General features: G+C 35.6%; 1 protein-coding gene across 3 annotated transcripts in view; it reads left to right on the top strand.

Moving 5' to 3' along the window:
* LRBA (LPS responsive beige-like anchor protein) overlaps positions 1-23,223 on the top strand; it is a 401,889-nt gene that overhangs the window by 51,278 nt on the left and 327,388 nt on the right. For all 3 annotated transcript variants that reach the window (XM_065688455.1, XM_065688463.1, XM_065688444.1), the window contains exons 12-22: positions 619-727; positions 836-988; positions 1,978-2,146; positions 4,104-4,183; positions 5,693-5,755; positions 7,542-7,639; positions 10,807-10,899; positions 11,720-11,828; positions 12,391-12,472; positions 14,159-14,282; positions 14,521-14,713. In XM_065688455.1, the coding sequence (XP_065544527.1) occupies positions 619-727; positions 836-988; positions 1,978-2,146; positions 4,104-4,183; positions 5,693-5,755; positions 7,542-7,639; positions 10,807-10,899; positions 11,720-11,828; positions 12,391-12,472; positions 14,159-14,282; positions 14,521-14,713 (1,273 nt within the window). The remainder of the gene's footprint in view (positions 1-618; positions 728-835; positions 989-1,977; positions 2,147-4,103; positions 4,184-5,692; positions 5,756-7,541; positions 7,640-10,806; positions 10,900-11,719; positions 11,829-12,390; positions 12,473-14,158; positions 14,283-14,520; positions 14,714-23,223) is intronic.

The following is a 23,223-nucleotide window of genomic DNA, read 5'->3' as shown; positions in this document are numbered from 1 at the left end:
CTTCAGCCCATTTGTGTGTTTCTGGGCCTCTGCTGAACTGGCTCAGACTTGGGCATTTATGTGATGAATCAGAGATTGGATTCAGCTGCGAACTGAATCAGAGGGGTTTTCAGCTGGTTAAGGTCTTGATTCATAGCCACTGGGGGGTGGGGGAGGGCACCAACATTCCTTCTGGCAGCAGCACAGAGTTGAATTAGCTTGAATCAATACTAAAGCTGTGTTTAGAAAAATATTTCCAATATCTGCTTGTCTGAAAGCAGTGGGAGGTGGAATGGCATTTGTTACTGATCTTGCCAAAGTTTGCAAATGAAATACAAAAGCAGAGAGGGCACACTTAACTGTTGCCTTTCTGCGAGAATGTATTTTTAGAAGAATTTTGCTATTGCATGGTTGTATCAGAATCCAGAATTCTGTTAGAACTGCATTAATTAAAAGCAAGAAGTTGGAGCTTTCAACATGTAGTCTTGCCTTTTGTTTTAAAAATTCTCATCTGAGCCTTTGTGTAATGCATTAAACGTATCCCTGGACTGTGTGATGAAAGTGTTAATTTGGAAATACTTTCTGTCTCATTGTAACTCTTTAAAACATTTTTCTTTGCTAAAATCTTATGTTTTTCAGTTCTACTTTATTGGCTTTCATCATGGAGTTGTTGAAGAACTCAATTGCTATGCAAGAACAGATGCTTTCCTGTAAGGGCTTCCTTGTGATAGGTTATAGCTTAGAAAAGGTAGAGAAACTTTTTCTTCATATCTTACATTGTTGTTGAATTTTTTTGAGAGAAATATTTTTCCTAGACTGTTGCAGAGCTCTTCCTTAAGCACATCTTCTTTTACAGTCTTCCAAAGCCCATGTTACCCGAGCTGTGCTAGATCTTTGCCTTGCCTTTTCAAAATACCTGAGCAACTTGCACAATGGGGTGCCCTTGCTGAAGCAGCTGTGTGATCATATTCTCCTTAATCCTGCAATATGGATTCATATTCCAGCACAGGTAAAGTTGCTTATCCTTATATATAAAATATCTTGGGATGTAGCTGTTTGGGAGTGTTGAGAATAAGCTTGGATTCTCCAAGTGTTACAGGTCCTGGCTCTTCAGCAGGTACCATACAGGAACTGTTTTCAGGCTCTGCTTTCCAGCATGTACCTGTCTTGTTTTGCAGACTCCCAAGGTTTTAGGTCTTTGGAAACCTGCAGTATTCTCCAGAGCAGAGTTGGGAGTGACTTCTGGAGTCCTTGACCCACTCAGTGTTGTAAACTGAAAAGGAATTTTGGATGGGTTAGTTAGCAAAAAAACCATCAGTTTTTAGGATAAATTATCCTGGGTTTCAGATTTGAAGTCTTCATTTAAATTGATGTATGCGCTGCAGAGTGTTTTTGCTTTGGTGAATCTGTGTTCTCTGAGAGTGAACAGTTTTGATGGAAACTTACCAGTTGCTTCAACTTGAAACCTTTTTGCCAGATTTTTCTGATCCCATCCATATGGGTTTGATTAGCATTTCCAAAACTGAGACAGCAGTAACTGCTACTGTTGAAGTTGTTGTAAAACATTTGCTACAGCAAAATTAAATTTTAAGTATTATTTAAGTCATTATTTCTCAGAAGAAAACTGAAATATATGTAAATAATCAAGCCTGTAATGAATACACCTTTTTATAATATTTCCTGTGTGACCCTGTTCTTAACAGGGATGTTGGACTAGGTGATCTCCAGAGGTGCCTTCCAATCTCAGCCATTTGCAATTGTGTGAATACTGTGCTTTCTTGCTCCTATGAGCATGGACCAGCTTAAAAAACCAACAGCATCTAGAAAGAAAATTAAAGTTTTTTATCAGTTTGCAAAGGTTTTAAGAGCTTTGTGGTTGAGCTATGTAGAGAAAATGTATTTCTTATAAGAAATTTTGATAGATGAAATTTAAGAATGTTGTCTGATTTGGTGCATTTTTGCTGTAATGATTTTCAATCTCCTGATTGTGTGTTGCAGGTTCAGCTGATCCTGTACACTTACCTGTCTACTGAGTTCATTGGCACTGTTAACATATACGGTGCAGTCCGGCGAGTTGGGACAGTTCTTCTGGTCATGCATACCCTAAAGTATTATTACTGGGTAGTGAATCCCCAGGATCGCAGTGGTATAACTCCCAAAGGCATAGGTATGTATTCATTTCTAATCTCATAAGTGGATGTTTGTTTTAAAGAAAATGTTGTATATAGTATATAGAACAGAACCCTAATTGTTCCAGAAAGTATTTTATTTTAATGGGGTGGGTTCATTGTAACAGTTCAAGCATTGTGCTTTTGTCCACAAATTGTGCTTTTGTGTTTTTTTTTTTCTTTTTTGAAAGCTTTTTTTCCCAGTTTAATGGAAACTTTCTTCAGAAGTCATATCCCCTGTCATCAAAGACCTGTGTGTATTAATGCTAAATAGAACTGGTTACAGAACTGATAGGGTTTGGGAAGTGTAGAGTTGTGCCTGAGAATGTGGTCTCTTTACAGAGCTTGTTCAAGTACTGGACAGTCTTTAATTGGTTTTAATATCTGTTGATGATAGCAGGATAGCTGAAAACAAGCATACTGAGTTTATATGACAGGTGTAGGGATGTGAACTTGTTGGAAAGCTGCTCAATAAGTGTTCTTAATCCAGACAGCGAGCTCATAGTGAAAGAAGTAATGAGAAACTTAGAACAGGTGTTTAGTACTTGTCATTGACACAGAACATAGGACAAGTGTACTAAGAAAGAAGCAAAGGGAGTAGCTGCTTGACTAAGAATTCCAGTACTCTAAAAGAAACTAGAAGTGAAATGTGTTCCAGCATAACATAAACACATGCAGATGGAACTGGCACAGATAAGGGAATTAATGCTGTTTGGAAGTATGACTTTCTAACTCTTCTAATTGTAGTTTTGTGTTTTATGGGTTTGGGCAGACAGCCTTGGCAAAGGGAGAATAACTTAGATCTCTACTCATTCCAGCAATGAAGAAGGGCTCTGGAATTTCAGAGAAAGCAGCAGGTGATGAAAGAGAGCTAGATGCACTGGGAGTGAGAACTCCTTAGGTGTGTCTGACTTCCTGCTGTCAGCTTGTGAAGATGACCAACCCTTCCTGTTTGAGGGTTGCAAAGATTATTCTGTTGTATTTTGCATTCTGTAAGGAGGAACACGTGTGTTTTCTCCTTTCTTTTTAGCGAAGACATGGATTTACTTTATTAGTTTCCTAACTGATTTATTGAGCCTGAGGCAAGAGTATGTGTAGGATAGTCTTATTAATACAGTTCAGTGGCTTATTTTGACTAGGCTGGTCTCTATCAAAAATAACAATTCTTAAACCAAATATGCCTGTGGGCCTATACTGTGTAAAAGCAGACTGTATGTTCACTTACTGTTGCTAGTTGCTTTGCTTTTCAATGATGATTAAGACCATAAGAACTATGAACTTAAGAGAAAACATAAAAACTGTCCCCAGAAATATATTTGCAACAGTTCATTTGCTTTCTGTGTGAAAGCTTTTACGTGGCTTTGACACTTCATTGCACCTGTTTTGTTAACCTTCCCTCTCTAGGGAATTACTCAGTGTTTCAGCATTTAAAAAGTTCTTGTGAAAGTCTCTTTCATACAGGAATGGCAGAAGCAAGTCCTTTTGACTTTGAGTTAACAAATGAAGTCATGGCACTGTAAGATAGATTGTTGTTGTGTATGGAGCCAATGTGTAACAATGGCCTGTAGTTCTTCCTTTGAGATTTAGCAGAACCTTAAAAACAATTGTAAACTACAAAAAATTTGAAATCTGGAAATTCTGACATAAAGTTCTCATATCAGTTTTATTCCTTGCATGAAGTTGGTTCATAAGCACTGCAAGGAAGTGTTAAAATAATGAAAAGAATTTAGAGGGGTTTAGAAAACTATTTAATGAAATCTTTAGTAGAATCTCACTGGTTGATCATTTTGCTAATAACCAGTGAAACACATTACTGTTTTGTAGTGGGGAAGATAACTTTACTTAGAATTGTGCCCTCTTCATCCAGAAATGCATTTTACTTTTTGTGAAAATGCATACTAGTCAGATAAGAACTGTTTCTTTCTATTTAATTTATCTACTTTCCTTCTTTTGTAGATGGGCCACGGCCTACTCAAAAAGAGATTTTATCTCTGCGAGCATTCTTGTTGATGTTCATTAAACAGTTAGTGATGAAGGTAGGATAACTTTAAATCATGATAGAATATCTTAAGTTTCCTTTCATAAAGACATGTTCTTAAATATAGCCTTTTTTCTAAGAATATTGAATTCTGTAAACAAATAAATAGAATAACATGTAAAGTTCATCTTTTTGTTGTGGCTCTTGCCACAGACAGCAGTGCTAAAGATGTGTTTTTCCTCCTTTTAAGCGGTTTTTATTTAAAGTGAAGCTGTTAAATCATTAACTTAGAAATGTTTACTACTGGGAAAATAAGTATTTTATTTCATTGTGGGGTTTTTCCGTGGGCTTTTTTTTTTTTTTGGTTGGTTGGTTTTGTTTGTTGGTTTTTTTTTTTTTTTGTGGACAAGAACAATATCACCTGCATCAAAAATGCTTAGATTTAAGAGCAAACTTTGACATCAAATGCTGCAGGCAAGTGGGACAGAGAAGTATAAGAAAGACACTATCAAGAAGTTTCACAACTGTTAGAGGAATATTGAGATTCAGCAGTTCTACTACTTACAGACTCTTCTTAACCCTTTCCTGTTGTAAGCTTTGACCTCCCTTTATCTCTTGTTTTTGTAGGCTGACTTCTCCGTGTTTGAATGTGTCTCCCTTTTCCCCTCTTCCCTGTGTTGCATAAGGGACTAGTGTGCTAATCTGTGCTCCTACCCTTAGCCCCAGCAGTTACTGTGGAGTAGTAACTACCAGAAAAGTTCTGCTCTTGACTCTTGTACTCCAGTTGCAGAACATCCAATTTAAAAAATCAGGGACAATTTAGCCATCAAACTCTAAAAGACTTTCATTAAGTGTCAGCTTTAATTTTTTTTTTTTTTTTTTTTTTAATTTGTCAAAGATTTTCAACTTGGATGGTTTTGGATAGAGTTTTCACAAGGACAGTAAAAAGCCCATCATGAAAGGTTGCTTATTCTGCAGATTTTCTACTTGTACAGTAGTGCAAAATATATTTTGGAAATGAGAGATTTAAAAAATAAAATAAAATAAAAGCCCTAGAAATGAAGAAGCCTGCTTTTCCCTACCCTCAGCCTCTTAGAAACTGTTTGGTTTTATTACATTTTCATCAAGAAGACCTCAAGGCATGTTCCTGACATAGATGCCATAAATGATTTAAATTTCTGCAAAGTTGATAGCAACTGAATATAGGATTCTGTAGTGGAAAATAAGACGCAAACTCGGCTGTAGGCATGCCTAACAAGCTTATAATTAAACACCCAGGTCTACTTCTGAATCCTCTTTGTCACCTTAATGTAATTCTTGTATCAATAGGAAGCTCTCATTGAAATTGTCTTTATCAATTAATGTGTTACTCTAACAATTTCATGTACTATATTACTATGTAGCTTATTTTTATGCCTGTATTGGAGTTGTCATAAAGTACTTTTGTAATCTTCAGCAGATATATTTTGGGTAGGGAAAAAGCTTTTGTGCTTGAAGGATGATTGTTAGTAACCTGAAGTGTTTTTTTTTTTGTTTGGTTGGTTTTTTTTGTTTGTTTTTTTTTAAGGACTATGGAATAAAAGAAGATGAATTGCAGGCAATCCTCAATTATCTGCTCACTATACATGAGGTAATTTTTAATTTGGGGTGTGTGTGGGAAGAGCAGTGTAATGCTACTACTGTTCGTGACCACGAGATAGTGAAATATTTTCGAATATTACTTTCTTTATGCCACAAGATGGCTCTGCAGAGGAAGTAGCAAAGACTGTCCAACTCTAGTGTAGTGTGCTGAATTGCCAATATTCCTGCAGTGATTTAAGCACTATGTTCAATGTTAGATTGAAGTTCATTAAGCCAGTCAGTCAAAATGCTTTCTTATGTTGTTCTGCAAACTGATTTACCAAGCAGAAAAACAGATGGTGAGACTGACTTAAAAAAAAAAAAAGACCAAACCTTGTTTTAAGCTGCCTAAGTAATATTTTTTGTTTTGTTTTTCTCTCCTTTTTATTTTGCTTCTTAAATAAAACAATAAAATTGAAAACATGCATTAAAAAATAAAGATATATGTTAATGGCATCTAAGAGAAGTATATAAACTTAATTGGGAGAAAACGTTGGTTACCACTGATACATCTGCATCTTCATATTTTAGCACCAGGAAAAGGCACTTTATGCCAGATGCAACATCAAAGACAAAGGAAATGGGGACATAAATCTAACTGATCACATCTCTGTAAGGGTGCTTGAAATGGGTAAAATAAGGAATTAATTGAACTTCATTTCAAGCAGTATGGATTTTTTTTCTTCTTTTGTTTACCACCTATATTTTCCTTTTATTCTCTGTGCTGGTTACTACTAGTTGGTAGTACCATGGACAAGCAGTTTAAATCATTCTATTTCATATGGTGATGTAAAAAGTAAGAATCTTGGTAACATGTATGAGTAAACCAAAATAGCATAAGCTTTGTGTAGCTTTCAGATGAGAAGGTGACATTTTAACAGTCCTAGGAGTTTGCATGGTCAAGTCTAAAAGATCCATGAAGTCTGAATCCCACAGGTTTGTAAATTCTGAAAAACGTCAACAAATAAGAGTAAAATTCATCCTTCTCATAGAGCTCATTCGTCAGTGATTGCACCTATAATGTAAGCTAATAATATCAGTTGAATACAGTTGTTCAGGGGGTGTAAAACTGGTTTTCTAATAGAGAAAGAATCGGAATATTTTTGTTCAAATTGTTAGAAATGGTAGTGTATTTTGGTTTGTCTTTTTTTTTTTTTCTCTTTAAATAAGCTTTCATTTCAGTACTACAAAGAATAGGAAAAGACAATTGCATTCCTACTCCATAGGTGATTTTTAGTTACAATTAACTTGGGACAAATTAATAAATGGTAGCTTAGAGTGCTTTAGACAAATAGTATGGAAGGCTTTACTGTGCAGCTTGAATTACCCATTTTAAGTGTCGTCTGTGGCAGGTGGTGGTATTTTTTTTCCTTGGGTGGACATTTATTAGAAGAGATTTTGCATTAAACACCACCTTGTGCCCCTGAAAGCATGCAGCAGTTCCTGTGCTGCTCCTGTGTAGTGAAAGAACAGGAAACATACATGCAAACAGATGAGCATGTGTGTGGAATGAAGTAACATAGTCCAGTAGTCCATTCCCTTACAAAGGGTTACATCACAAACACAAATGTATCACTACTCACTCTAAAAACAGTTTTGGGATTTTTTTGGTAATGTTTTCTCCTGCACTTGCCTTTCATTTCTATGCATCTTTTGATTCTGAACTAATTGATTTGCGCCTTATTTTACTGTTACTCTCCAGATGATTTTGAAATGTTTTCTAGGGGTTCTTTTAGCCCAAGAAATGTTCTAGAGATGCTCATTTTTAATCAAATTGGTAACTTTTCATTTAACAGGATGACAATCTAATGGATGTCTTGCAGTTGCTTGTTGCTCTGATGTCAGAGCATCCTGGTTCTATGATCCCTGCTTTTGATCAGAGGAATGGATTACAGTAAGTTTGAATTTTGTAAGTGGGCAAAAGGAAATATTTTGACTGTTTTGCTGCTTTCTTGGATTCCCATGAAATCTAAAAAGTCCTTGTCAGTGTATGTGTTGCAGTCTTAGACTGCTCATCTTGGAGATTTTTTGTCCGGGAGATTTTTGTGTCCAGGTGTTCTTTTGACAAGAGGTGATGTTGGATTTATTATCAATGAGGTGTTTTTTTTTTTTAATGTTTTCAAGCTATCAGTCACACTTAAGCAGGTAGTGATCAATTTGAGTTAGTCTGTGCATTGATGTTAAGTTTTCGTCTACTAGTGCTTAGTCTTTAGCCTCCCATTTTTGCGTATGTTTTAGAACTGAAAGCGGGCTGACAAAAATTGGTTCAGATTTCTTCTAATCTTCTTTATTTCCCCCTTCTCCCCCACTTTTTTTTTTTTTTACATGTAAAGCATTACTGGTATTTTGCAGAAGAAATCTTTTGTTTAAATGTAGTGCTTTGTGGTATGGATTGTTCACAGTCTCTTTTTGCTAACAAACAGAGAAGTATGATTTAACACCACTGTGAGAGAAATGTAGGGAAAGTTGCAAGTTCTAGTAACAGTAAATGCACAAGAGAAGATCTGCTGGAAAAAGATTTAGTTATGACTCTGACTTTGTGTTATGGCTCTCAGAGGGTGGTCACATTATGGGACTTTTCTAATCTAAAATGAACATGCCTGGGCATAGTGGGGGAGGAATTGGAATAGGCAAACAAATGTAAGAACTATTTCTAGAAGCGTATGTGGAGTAGTAATTCTCTGGCTGTGTAAAGGCAGAGTCTCATTTCATACATTTTGTTGCACCTATTGGTTAACCCCTATTTATACATATATTTTTTTCAGTTGCCCTTTCTCAAGAGACAACATTCAGGCCTATTCATAATTGTTTTCTCCCTTTTTAGTGTTAGGCTGACTTTTTTTACCTATTTTCTTCAGCTTTGACTTTATTTGTATGGTAATGTATTATGCTATGGGAAACTAATAAAACCTTTAAATAATACAGTATTTGAATGTCATGTTGAGTCTCCAATGCAATATGTTTGTTTTTATTTAACAACTGGCAGTAGACACTTTCTTTTTTATCAACTAGTTTATGGGCAAGTCAGTATGAATAGTGAGTCCAGAGTGAGAAATCGCATTGTTTTCCTGTCTTGTTACATTTTTTGCTCTTGTATTGTCTGCAGTCTCTTAACAGGTTGTTTGTGTTTGTATTGATACATCTACTTTTTGCAATTAAATCACCATATTCTTGAAATTTAAAAATAATTTTACAAAGCTTTGTAAATATTTGGAATTTTTTAATAATTTAAATTTAAGAAGTAACAAATCTACTAAAGAAATAATAAGGGTAAGGAAATACTTTTTTTTTTTTTTTCCCTGTGCAGTTAGGTAACCTTCATACTGTTCTGTTAAGACAAGCAGTAAAATGGATTATATTGCTTGAATGAACATTGTAAAATGAGCTTGCTCATTTGTTTGATTCTTTAGTTGCTGTGGCTGTACCTTTCTCCAAGATAAGTTATTTGATACAGATAACTGTGTTTTAATCACTTCTAGGTTTTCACTTAAATCGTAGTATAGAACTGTTTTGTTTCTGGTTTTGTTTTTGGTTTTATTTTTTTCTTCGGTAGGTAATATTTTTAGGTATTTAAAAGTGAAGGAGAGTATAACTAGTGATGAATACTCAGTTACGTAAAGATAAGGACTAAAAACTTAAGTCAGTCCTTTGAACTCTTTACAGTTGGCTGATCTAAAATGCGCTATTGTAACATGGGATATTTTTTAAAGATTCAAGAATAACTGAAATTAGATTTTTACTTTTTTTTTAACCCTAATAAAGAGATATAAATTTCTTAAAAATTTTTCTCAGCAAATATTCACACTAAAGGCTGAGCATCGTGCCTTCTGTGAAGTTCCAGCTTCATTTCATGGAGCATTAGGAAATTAATTTTTTTTTTTTCCAGTAAGAGCTTAGTAGTCCACAAGAGGTAAAAGTTAAATTATATTTCACAATTTCAAAGGTCTGTCCAATACTGTGAACCACAGCCCAATTAAAATCAGGTAGTGACATGGTCGTAAGCACTTTAATGTCTAAAAGTTAAGCAATGAGTGAAGTTAGATGCAATTGATAAATACATTTTGATGTCTTACTTTTTATGGGAGATTAACAAGGATCAAAAACTTCCATTTGTTTTTCTTTGCATTGACAGGAGGCCAGTGTTAGAATTTTTCACTGTCTAAATAAGCTATATTTAATGAAAGAATAAATGCAAATAAACTTTTGAGGAGCTAAGATTAAATAATAGAGTGATTTCTTTTTACTCTGGGGAGTGGCAGGCATGGATACACATGATGAGATCTGTGCAGTGTTACAGATTGAATTGGTAATGTAAAATACATTTAAGGTTACTGGACTTCCCACTGTGAGACTGTACTTTCAATTATTTATTAATTTGCTAGGCTTTTATCAGTTACATTGACACTTTCCTTGCTGTGTTGGTTACACCCATTTTCTTCCTTGGTAAAACTTCAGCAAGAATCTTTCAGCTAGTCAAGTCTAGTACTTTGCTACAGACATGCCTGTCGCTCTCTTCGGCTTTATTTTAAACCTTCTTAGTGGAGAATCATAACAGGGTGTAGAGCACAATTATATGGAGGTGAAGAGCAGAAACCATTGGAGGTGAAATGAGAAGAATGCCTTCTGACTTGGTGTCTTCCTCTCTCCCTTCCGAGGGAGCAACAGTGTGCACAGATGTCAAATATTAGTGCTAGTAATAAATCCCACTCCGTACATGGCAATTTCTATCCAGCTACATTTATACCAAAACAACACTTAGTTTTCTGGGTAAAATACCAGATTAAGACAGTTCTCAATATAGGGATTGTAGCAGCCTTTCATAGCGTGTTTTATGTATTGATATTTGGGAGGAATTTAAATTTGACTAAAAGTCTCTGTATGTAATTATAAAATGAGAAATCACAAACTATTGTGATGTCATGATGGTTTTTGTAGTGTTAGTAATTCTTTTAAAGCAGGATCATATACAAATTTATTTTCAGTTAACTGAATTAATTCGTCTTTCCAAAAATTGCTGTGTTTTTCAATTATTTTAGGAAGCCTTGTGTTCTCTCCATTTAGGGTTGTCTACAAGCTTTTAGCATCACAAAGTGAAGGCATCAGGGTGCAGGCTCTAAAAGTGATGGGATATTTCCTAAAGCATCTGGCTCCAAAGTAAGTACTGGTTTAGGCCTTGAAACCCCCCCCCCCCCCCCCCCAAAAAAAAAGGAAAAAAGGTAGGATGTGACATATATTGTTTTGTGTATGTTATTTGATGTGTATATATACATGCATGTTAGTATGTAAAGTAAAAAAAGCCATATTGGAGGTTAATCGCTAAATATGCTTCATTGAATTGAAGCTACTGTTCTTCAATTACTCTTCAATTTGTTTGTCATTAATACATTTCTGATTTGGTGGAATTACTTGTTATTGGCAACTCCTGTCCAGGCATTATCACTTCCTAACCAAGGTCATTTAATAGTTTGTTGTGGTATGTCTGTCTGTTTTTTAAAATGCTCTTTTTCCATATTTCTACTGAAATTGGTAGCAGGAATTAGATTGGTAAGATTTGGACCCTGTGTTACTTACTGAGAACTAGATTTAGTAAGTCTCTAGCTGCCTACAATAGTAGATAACTACTGAGATCGCTGTCCATGGTTGTATTTTTGGATGAAATGAGGACAAAGATGCCCTTTCCATAGTAGTTATCAAGAAGTTCCTAAGGGTGTATTTCAGCTTTTAGGGCCCAGGGTGAGTGGACCGCGTTTATGGATGAAAGCTAGCTGTCTCCTGTCTGACTTCAGGGTATGACTTGTTCTTTCAGAATTTGAATCCTTGACTTTTTTCTTAACCAAAAGTGAAAGACTTGGAGAGCAAAAAAGAAAAAGATGGTTTTTGTAATTTCATATTTCTTGAGGCAAGCTTTTTAAACTTTTTTTCCCCCTAAAGCAAGTTGAACGCAAGTTTATTTTATCTTTCTGTGCTATTTTAGGAGAAAAGCTGAAGTCATGCTTGGACATGGATTGTTCTCTTTGTTGGCTGAAAGGCTGATGCTTCAGACAAGTTTAATCACCATGACCACATACAATGTCCTATTTGAGGTAGTAATATACTGTAGTTAGGATCCAATCTTCCTAATTACTTGTAAGACATTGTTAGAAAATTGCTTACATATTTGTGCTGATATGTTCCAGATGACATTAAAACTTGGTGTGATGCTGCTGAGCGCTGCTTTTTTCTTTTTTCCCAAAGCTGACTACTTGAGATCCAACCCCCCCCCCCCTTAACTTGGTTATGCTCATTATGGACAATTCGAGATAATGAGTAATCTGAGTGTCTCAAGCAGGCATATATATATATATAATTTTATTATAGCAATGGTCTTGCCTTGTGATGATTGTTCTGGTTAGATTGAGGTTTCTTTTCCAGTGTATTTAAAATAACAGTGTGTGCTTAAGAGAAAAAAAAAGGTATTTAGTTCAGAGTAATATTTTAGGGACAGAATGAAATAAATTATCAAGAAAGACAACAAATGATGTTTTTTGAATAATTTTTAGAACTATGGTGAAATAACAATGGTGCTGTATGAAGGATGTTATCCAACTATTTTTCAGTAGGCTGTCTTTATGAGCATTGATATGACATCTTCTTCTTTCTTGCTAGATTCTGACTGAACAGATTTGCACTCAAGTGATACATAAACAACATCCTGACCCAGATTCAACAGTGAAGATACAAAATCCTCGTAAGAATGATGCATGTTTCCAAATGCTGCCATAAAAAGTCTGCTCTAAAAAGAACATGAGAAAGCTTATTAATTACATCCATCAGTCTTAATTCTTACCTCAGTTTTACATTGTCTTTCATGTTAAAAGAAAGCTAATGTGCATTTAGTTGGAGTTATTTAGGAAGTATGTGTCCATAGCCTTTTGAAAGAAGTTTTATGTGTCTAAATGTGTATGTAGTTCATAACTCACCCTTTTTGGCTGGGCAGTCATGTTATGAAATGGTTTTTCAAGACTTGCATGCACAGGATACTTTGATTTAATACATGTTAAGGTTCCAGCAAAATTCTGATTGCATTATTTAGTGATGTCATACTAAAATTACCTGAAGTATGGAAACAGCCCTCATCGTATATTACATTCAGTATGACAGCACTAGATGGAAAGTAGTAAAAATGTGTCTGCTCACTGTTTTGGTTAGCTTACTTTATGGGAAATATCTTGATATGAAACTTTAGATGTCTTTTGAACTAAGCGAAAATACTGATCTCCTCGCCTGAATTATATGTATCATTTATTTGCTCTGTATATAATGCAGTGGACTTATGATAGCTTTGGGAGTTAATTTTTTTCTGAGAAATAATAGATTTTTCATTTTCATAGTTGCTTTGTCATTAAAAGTAGGTCATAGTTGTGAGTGTGCTTCATTTGGAAAGTTGGGGAAGAGAAAGGAAAGCAAAGCAGATACAGAGGAAAGAAATCTGGTGGCAGCATGCTATTTATCTTCTGGTAAATCTGTCTGAAGCAAGAGATGCAGGGATGTTTCTGTGTCTTTCTTTTAATATTTTTGAAGTTGGCAGTTACTGCTGTGATTAATACAGATTATTTGTAGTGTGAGGTATGAGAATGGAATTATCTAGGTCTAGCAGGCAGAGTTACTTCTAAAGTACTTTTTTAAGATCAGTGCTAATATCAGATAAGGAATTTCTCTTTTTAAAGAAATTGTCCAAGGTGAACTAAAAGTATTGTAGCAACTGTGTTCAAATTGCAGCATCATTTATTTACAAAATTTACTTTAAAAGAAAGTAATTAGAACAGTGACTGTCTCAGTGCTTCAGAAAGTAGAATGGGCCCACAATTTTGATTGTCTCCTAAAGCAGAAAAAACATCATGCTCATAAGAGATAAAATTTTGTATCCGGAGGGTTTTGTCCCCTTTCTCAGACTTTTATAGCAGAAATTGTTAGGTATAATGGAAGTTGTTTAAATTCTTTGAAAATTCTGTATTACTAAGGTAGAGCAAAATCTACGTATTTTTCTCATAGATTGTTTTTATAACAAATGCATTCTATTATGTGAATTTCCTTAGAAAAAGGTCCTGACAGATTGATAGCTTCTCATTTGTCATGTGGTAACATTTGTGTTGCTTAAACATGATAGTTAAAAAAAAAAATCTGAGTAATTTAACTTAGATTCCATTTTCTTCAGCTGCACAGGCCTTTGAATCTCCCTAATGGTGACCAGGTTTGAAATGTCTCGGAAGAAGGGATTTTAGCTAAACCTTTTACTCAAATAGAGATGTGCTTTTTCTCAGCGTAAAACTTTTATATGTAACATCACTTTACTTGTACAAAAAATATTGGAAGATGTGCCATATTTTTTTGCTGTGCTTAATAATAATTTGCTGCATATGAACTGTTTTTACAGAGATTTTGAAGGTTATTGCAATCCTGCTACGTAATTCTCCACAATGTCCAGAAACTCTGGAGGTTCGGCGAGCATTTCTGTCAGATATGATTAAACTTTTTAATAACAGCAGAGAAAATAGGAGGTAAGACAACTTGCTGTATACACATGTAAGTAAGTAACAAGGTCTCCTATTAAATTAGACTCATTAAGCAGATACAGCTTCACAGCTGTTCAGCAAATTCTATATTATAGTCTTCAATATGTAAAATTAGATAAGTTTTCACATAGCAATTGTTTTAAACATGCTGAATTCTTGACTTAGCAGAAGTATATTTCTCAGATTTTGAAATCTGATTAAATAGCATGCGTGCATTTTGCAGGAGTTTGTTGCAGTGCTCCGTCTGGCAGGAGTGGATGCTTTCCCTTTGCTGTTTTAATCCAAAGACTTCTGAGGAACAGAAGATAACTGAGATGGTGTACACCATATTTCGAATTTTGCTCTACCATGCAATCAAGTATGAGTGGGGTGGCTGGCGTGTTTGGGTGGATACGCTGTCGATCACACATTCAAAGGTGAGTGTTTGAAATAGTTGTGAAATTCTGATTTAGATTTAGAGCCTTGAAGTGCTGTAACATACAGTAAGATAGTCTTGAAGTGATGGGCGGTACTTAAAAAAAAGCTCAGTGTTTATGTTTGTTATTGGGCTTAACTTTCAAATGTTTGACAATTAAATGTTAATTTTATTGTTGTTGCTTGGGGTTGAAACATGTAAATTAGAAGGGAGCTTTTTTCCTTACATTTGAAATACAAGTTTTCTACAGCTGATGTATTTTAACAATTGGCTTTAAACCAGAACCCAATGGCAGGGGGTTCTAGGGAACTAGATGATCTTTAAGGTTCCTTTCAACCCAAACCGTTCAGTGGTTCTGCGATAAATTGTGATAGTGTTAGTTTATAGTGGAAATGGCCCATATTTTAAAAAATGAGATAATGAAATTTAAGCATTTCTGCAAAATTTTAGTGCTAGTTTTGCTTTTTAATAAGGGCACGAACACAAGGTGGCGCACCACATCTATTCATAAACAAAAAATACCTTTTGGTAACATCAAAAGGCTGTAAAACAAACCAGTAAAAGCAAAGAAATCAAAGTTAAGACAGCTGCTTCAGCTGTTAAGCTGTCATGGAATACAGGGTGAGAACACAAATCCTTTGCAGTATGAATGAGACTATTACCCTTTGCTATTCATCAGTCGGATTTTTTTGTTGTTCCAACCAGAATTATATCATAAAAATTATTAGTGGATCTTTGAGGAAGGCTCAGTAGTATAAAGGGTAACTGCCCTGCCTTATTCTAAACAAAAGAGTGAGATCAGTCTGGGCCTCATAATATTTATCCTGGTTTATCAGAAATACATACGTGAGATGAATTAAATTATAAATTATGCATTTATAAATGTGCGCAACTTAACGGTGCGAAAAGGCCATCTGTGAATGCTAAGGATCCCTGTATGATTCTAAGGAATTGTTAGCATTTCTGAAGTCTTTTGTTTTGTGCGAATTTCTTTTTCTCAAGAAAAGGTCAGTCTCTGCAGACAGCAAGAATACTGTTATTTTGCAGGTCTGTTTACTGCACTCATAGTGCAATGGCGGATTATTGGGCTATGGGGAGACAAATGTAGAAACCTATTTAGTAAAAGTGTGTGAAATAATATCATTAGTCACTTAGCTAAGTGGAATCCAGGTGCAAAGAACCCAGGGCCTAATTTTAACCCTTACAGAGATCATGTTGTAGCTGTTGAAGTAGCCTTAAGCTTCTTTTGTGTCTTCAAAAACCCTGTTTGCTCTCTTTCCCCAAAGTTGTAGAAGATGTGGGTGGATAGACTGTACAATAGCAAGCTGCATCCAGAGTAAAGATTCCTAATGTGCTTTTATAGATACTGGCATAATTTAAAGCATTTGTGTGATTGCTGGGGAACTGTCCCTGGGGAAAGCTGGAGAGGTGAGTGAAGGAAGGCCACCTTTCCGTCCCTGTTATACAGAGCTCTGGTGTATTGAATTTAAAAGTTATCTAGCACATTAACTTATAAACTGTAGTTCTATTCTTAGACTCTTTTGTAAGATAATTTCATTTCAGAAATACCACTTAAACAGCTTCTATGTCAAAATGACTAACCAATGGTCTGGATTTCACAGACAAAAAAAAAAAAAATTTTATTGTGATGCCACAGCCAGATGTTAAGGAAAAAGCCACAGTTTTAGAAAATACTAAAAAAATTGAGGTACAGATAATGTTCCTCACCCCCCTTTCCCCCCTACCCAAGGGCTGTCTGTTTTTGTGCAATACCATAGTGAATGAGAAAATGACATACTTGACTCTTTGTATTTCCCAGTTTTGGTTCCTGGCATGCTGTCATAGTGAAGAATCCTTGGTTGTAGAAGTGACTTCATGTATCGGTTTTCCCAAGTCTAGCTTGTTGGCTTTCTAGTCAATATGTAAGGACTGTTTGTTCTTACAGCCTACTTCAGAGGAAGCTGAACAATGGCAAAGTTTAAAGTGTGTGTGTCAACGTGGGCAGAACTAGTGGCAGAGTGGTGGTGTAATTTTGAAGGAATCATAAAGGAGTTAGGTTTGTTTGGACATCGTTGCTAATATTCTTCAGTCTCAGAAGCCTAGACAGAAATGATTAAACAAAAGCACCCAGAAACTAGCTTAGCAATAGTGATTCAAATGATGATGCAATAATCAAGGATCTTAAAATGGGATTTTTTACCTTTATTATACATTTGTCATTTGAATTTTTTATAAATAATATATGCAGTTTATGCAGCGAGCAATATAAAACTACATGATATTTCATTAACTATCTTTTAATTACAGAAGCATAATTAGGAGACATCAAAGAAAAATCTCTTTGTGATAAAACCTTACAAATCACTTGAAGATGTCCACATAAACTGATATCAATAATAATTATTTTTATTCCCTTTAATTTTACTTATTTTGAATATTCTTGTATCCTGTTATACTGAGATTCCTATATCTTCACACATAACATAGTGTAGACATAATTCAGTGAACAAATTATTTGATGCTAAGTGCATCTCAGGTGTTTTTGATTTCCAGCATGCTTTCAAAGTGTAGGGAGAATTATGGGAACAAAAATATTTCCTTAATATTGCTAAGAGAATAACCAATTTGTGTTTTTATTATTTCATCTCTAATTGTATTGGGTTACTGCTTATTTTTCCTTTTTACAACCTTTGCACCATTCTTGCCACTAATTTATAACACCATTCTATGATAAAGAACTAGTACATAAAGGACTAGTGTTACAGAATTGGATAGGTTTTGCAGAGCTACACATCAAGATACATGCAGCTGCTATAAAAAGCCGAAGAAACTCAATTGCAATTTTATTGTCCAGTTTGATAGATTTCCTGCCACCTTTGTAGCAGGGAAGCTGTTTGTCACTGTAACCCTCTCCTCCAACAGCTGCACAACGTTTTGTAAGCAGCAGTGGTTTTCTAGCATAATTGCACTACATTGGTTTTCTTGCACTCAGAATTTAGAAGGTGCATGTAACCTTTTTAAAGCCAAATTTCTGTGTTACTTATGTATTTTTTCTCGTTACCATCTTTGATTTTTTTGACGTTTTCCACATGGTAACACACTGTATACAGTGGTGTTTAATCTGTGCCTTCTAGTTCAATAAAAATCAAAGAATCACAGAATCATAGAATGGTTAGGGTTGGAAAGGACCTTAAGATTGTCTAGTTCCAACCCCTCTGCCATGTTAACGAAAAAGTCAAATCACAACTCCAGGTTGTTCTAACCGTCCAGTGCTGAATTTATGAAAACATCTAAGAACTTCTGCTTTTTAAATATTGCAACTGTGCTAGCTAGGTCTTAGATTTTACATGTCTTTTTTTATGTTACTTTGTAAAGCAGACCAATGATTTGGGGCTTAATAGTAGGAAACAAGTAAAGAATGGTGGACAACTTGTCTTTTTGACCTTTCAGCTTCCCAAAATTTTAAAAGAATAGAAGGATTTCCAGAGCATAATGCACTCCTAAATTATCTGAATGTTTTAAAGTGCTAGTAAGAAGTGACATTTGCTTTTTTCAGGCCTTAAATATATTTTGCTACTTATAATTTGCTTCATGTTACCATGTCATTTGGTTAAAGAGAAGATATTTGGGTAAATTCTGATTTATGTATTATTTTTTAGTAGCTGAAATTTTCAGTAAGACTCAGAAATCTTAATATGTATGGGCTGAAATTTTATTGCTGTATAAGGTGAAAAATTTTGCTCAATGATCTGAGTGGGAAGAAGTACAATCTTAAAATGTTAGTACTGTGATTTTTAGCATACAATGTATTTTGAAATAGTTGTTAGTTTTCAGTCTAAAGTATAGTCGTAACAGACATTGGTAAGTATTAAGGTTTTTGGTGCCCCACTCATTTCATACAGGAGGGAAAAAAAAGGTGTGTACGGGGTGCACATGTGCTATGTTTGCCTGATCTTCATCACTGTCAGATGAGGGAAAACTGGCAAAAGAAGCAAAGAGTAGGTGCTGGAGAATTTAATATATGATGGCAATTTAAAAACTCATTTGCAGGGAAGAAACTATGGCTCAGTAGTTTCAGAAAGTAACAGGTCATCAGGATCTCTTGAGTCCAAATCCCATTGGCATTAATGAGTTATTGAGGACAGTTTTGTGTCCATTTTTTCTCCATATCTTGAAGGGAGGTAAGGTCTTCCACAGTGTTATGTGCAGACATTTTTTTAGCTCTAGTGCATTTTGAAGACTGCAGAAGTTCTTCAGTCCTCTATAAAATGTATCTGCGTTGCCCTGAGGGGGGAAGCAGAGATAGCTAGCCAAGAGGGTCATTGTGCTAGTGCAGATTTTTGGTTTTCAGTTGTGCGATGCCCAGGATGTTAATGCAGCAAAGCTGGGGGAGATGTAAATGAAGTAGCGCAGTTAAAATGCTTAAATGTGGGGTTCATTCCTATGGTAGAAATAGTTATTTATAAAAAAAAAATCCAATAACAATTGCTTATTCTAGATGTAAGTGTCAAGTGTTCAAGGCCAGGTTGCCACAGGGCTCTGAGCAGCAGAGGGATTGGAACTAGATGATCTTTAAGGTCCCTTCAAACCCAAACCATTCTGTGAAATTATTCTCAGGGAGTCATTTGATTTACAGAGTGTAGAAGGAATTTGGAGACTAGAATGTGCAGCCTCCTTTAGAGCTATGTATCGTCTAGGATGTGTGGTTATGATGCAATCCTTCAAGTTTGCTAAGTGTTTCCTTGTAGCGGCTTGTTTTATAGTATATGTGTGGGAAGACTTTTCCTAATCAATGCCTCTGAGGAAAAGTGTATTTTCATTATTCAGCAGGGACAACAGTGAGGAGGAGAGATCTGTACCCACTGATGGGTTCTTACACATGCAGCATGTATGGTTCATGGAGAGCTACTCCATCTCATTATTCACTCTGAGTGGAATGCCATGAGTAGACCTGCAGGATGCTAAAATTTGACTAAGTCAAAGACAAGTGTGAAATAGGGATAGGAATACAGTGAGCAAGGTAAACTGAGAATTTATGAAGCAGGGAAGAACAGGATCAGCTAGATAGAGGAAGCAGTACAGAAGCCTGGAATGGAGAGTGTAATAGTGATTTACTGCTGGTTGAGAATTTTCAGGGGTCTCAAAAAGAAGAAATGGGGAACCATTTGCAGTGGAAAGAACTGATGCATTAAAGGCAAACAGTTATGAGATCCTTCCTAAGCAAAGATAACCTTAGAAAAGAATGGATTCTCATCTGTATAACTTGATACAAAAATCATTGGCAGATGGGATCTGTGTCTGCAATGTCAAGAATTGTTAGTGGCCTTGTTTGCTGTTGCTACAGAGTTTTAGGCAAACCTTCTCTGTACTTCCTACTGCTTGTGTTCAGATTGTGGCTGCGTTGTGTTTGTGGGGACTGAACGGGGCCTCTGAGCCCTGAGTTGAAATGATGGATGTGGAGTCTTTGCTACAGGGCTGCTGACAACACAGGGAGACATTGGAAAAGGATGGCCAAAGAGGGGAGTGCACAAGACCTATAGCTGGGTGTTATGATGGTACAGAATGGTGAACACTGAATTGAGTTAAGAACTAAGTATCAAATGTGGATAAGGCAGAATCTGACAGTCAACTGAACTGTAGGAATGGTGGCAGGGATTGAGATAGAGAGGAAATATATACCCTGGCAGGATACTGTGCGCATGTCTTGCAATTTAAACAAATTAAAAGCAATAGTTGCAGTAGTGAAAATGAGCAAACACGTTTGATGTTGTGTTTGAATTTATTATTTTATGGGGTCCTGGAACAGTAACCTGTACCTTCACTTGAATTGAAAATAATGCTGCCAACGTATGTAAAATTCTCTCTCAGATGAGCAGACTTCTAGGAAATATAATGACTAGTAGTTGCTTTCTTAGTCTAGAAATCATGTGCATGCATATCTTTTTGTCAGGCTGAGGAGAAAAAAGGCAGAAGTATTGCTACTTAGATGAAGATGCAGTTACATGAAAATGTCTTAGTGTATGGGTTACCTCCCTACCTTGTGTATCACTGAATGTTTTTTTGGTGGAAACTTAGATTCCTTGAAACTTATGTAGTGTCCAGCGTAATATACATTAATTTGCTTTTCTTAGCTTTTATCTGTGAACAGCTCAGAAATAACCCAGAGATATTCCTCAGGTCAGTGGGTTATAGACTGTAAGTCAGTGTATGGTGCACACAGTACCTTTGTATCTTTCACTTCACTGAACTGAAAATTAGGTTTGATATCTTCAGCTATTGGTGCCTCCCATCTAAACAGACCTGTTTTTGTTTGGCGGTTAGTTTCCACTTCTGAGCAGTTAGTGTTGCTAGAGGAGAAGTGGAAAAACAGATCAATAAAATCCTTGTTAAGATTTAAAAAGTTGAAACACTTTCTGGAATTATGAAGAGTTTATTGATAGTGCCAGCAGCACAGGAGCTAGTTTGCACTGAGCAGACTCTATAAGGAAACAGCAGTACTATATAATTGTCTGACCTGTCTGGCAGACGTTCCTTTCTTGTCTCATCTCTACAAAATTGCCCACCTGATAATGAAAAAAGGGACAAAGTCTTAATGTATAGTTAAAATATTTTCCCTGTGTTCTTTAAAGCAAATGTCAATCATCTTAACCTTTTCATTGCTGTATGCTAATTTTTTTCCTTGGCAATTAGTAAATGTTGGATGTCAAATTAAGTTGAAATTAATGGCAGAGGCAAATGTTGCAGTTATTAGCTCACAAGTGTCTTTAACTAGTAGTGCGTAGAGATGCATTCCAAGCATTGCAGACAGCTATGGATTAACCATCAAATGATGGTGAAGATTAATGATTGGCCTTTTAGCTCACTAATTTAGAACAATTTCTTGTAATTAATTTTGTATTATCAGCTTTACAGTTGCAAATGCCTTAAGGAAAATAAAAAATGACTCAAACACATTTACGGTTCTTCAAGCTAACAGTTGTCTAGTAGATTGTTGCATGCTTGCAGATCCAAATGTTTAATCTTTAATACCTTTGTATACAATTTCTTACTACTTCGGTTTAGTAATCGCAAGTTCTACTTCATTTTGTGATTTTGTTGATACTTCTCTTGTTAACCTTAGGTGTTTTCTTTATAGAGTGTATTGTTTGGCTTTCTGATGTTCTTTGCTTCAGGAATGCCATATAATGAAACAGAAGTGTGGGGGAAAAATTGTCCAGTACCTCCATTTTAGTACTGCTATTTCTTGGTTTCCAGTCAAACCAAATTACAAATTAATATAGTGAGCAGAACTGTTCATACAGACTTGCTGAAAATTTGGACTTGACAGGGCAGTATTTTTTAAGTTTGCTTCACTTTTCATATAAGTGAGAAAACCCCAGACTCGAAATGGATATTTGAAAAATAATGTTTCTGCATTGCTGTTATAATTTAAATATTATTTAAAGGATAGCATTTAATACATTGTGACATGAAATCTTTCTGATGTTTATGGTGGAAGTAGAGATTGCCATCCTTTTAAAGTGGATTTTGGTGGGGGTTTGTGAGTGATGTTCTCCTGTAGCGTGTAAACGTGGTATTTCTTTCTCATTGAGGTATTTTTAATGACTGAGAAATGCAGATATAATTAGTGATTAGAAATGGAAGCCAGATTTTCAAAATGAAGAAGGATACTTTTTTTTTTAAGATGGGAGATTAAATTTAATCTTTTTTTGATCTTTTGATCAAAATTTTTTTTTTTATTTTTTTTTTTATTAAGGGGAGATTTCATCTCTTGATTTCCAATATCAAGGCTGGACAACTTTCTTGATGCTGTCATCAGTTCATGTTACTGGGCTCAGTGTTCAGGAAGGTGTGTTAAAGTCAAGGGCTGGGCTAGATTTTTTTGATGTAACTTTCTGACCTTAACCTCAGTGATACCTTGAAGTGCTAGGGAAGAGCAGCTGTAACAGAACTGGTAATAAGCTTTTAGAATGCACTTAAAGTTAACATTTCTTGATGCTTGCAATTTATTTTGACCAGGTTGGTAATTTATCAAAGCACTTACGTGGATAGGCCTGCCAGAACTCAGAACTTTATACTGTTGTTAAATCTTGTTGTATTCTGTAAGGACCAGTGTAAGCATCAAGTGTTGTTTGATGAAACTCTTGCAACACTGTGAATGTGCTCTTTTTGCAAAGTGGTTTTAGTAATTGCCAGCCCTGCTAAATATCTCTGTGGTTTGTTCCATTAAGATTGAGTTGTTGCTGTTACTGAACATGGCCGTGAGTCATGTCCTACTCTACATTGCACTCAAGTTTGAGCACGGAAAAAAATATGGTTTGTAACAGGTCCCTCTAGCTACTCTGTTGTGATCATCTTAGTGTCATTGTACCTATCCCCATTTGTACTGGGGAGAGATGTCCAGAGCAGCAATAGAATTTGACATACATGTCTCCCTCGTTTAGCCCTTTCCACAAGAAAAAAGTGCTATCTTCATCTTTATCTTGCTTTGCCTTCGTTCAAGGGAACTAG

Source organism: Lathamus discolor, chromosome 1, assembly GCF_037157495.1.
Source record: "Lathamus discolor isolate bLatDis1 chromosome 1, bLatDis1.hap1, whole genome shotgun sequence".
Lineage (NCBI taxonomy): Eukaryota > Metazoa > Chordata > Aves > Psittaciformes > Psittacidae > Lathamus > Lathamus discolor.
Note: the sequence above shows the minus strand (reverse complement) of the source record. Positions and strands in the feature narration are given on the sequence as shown.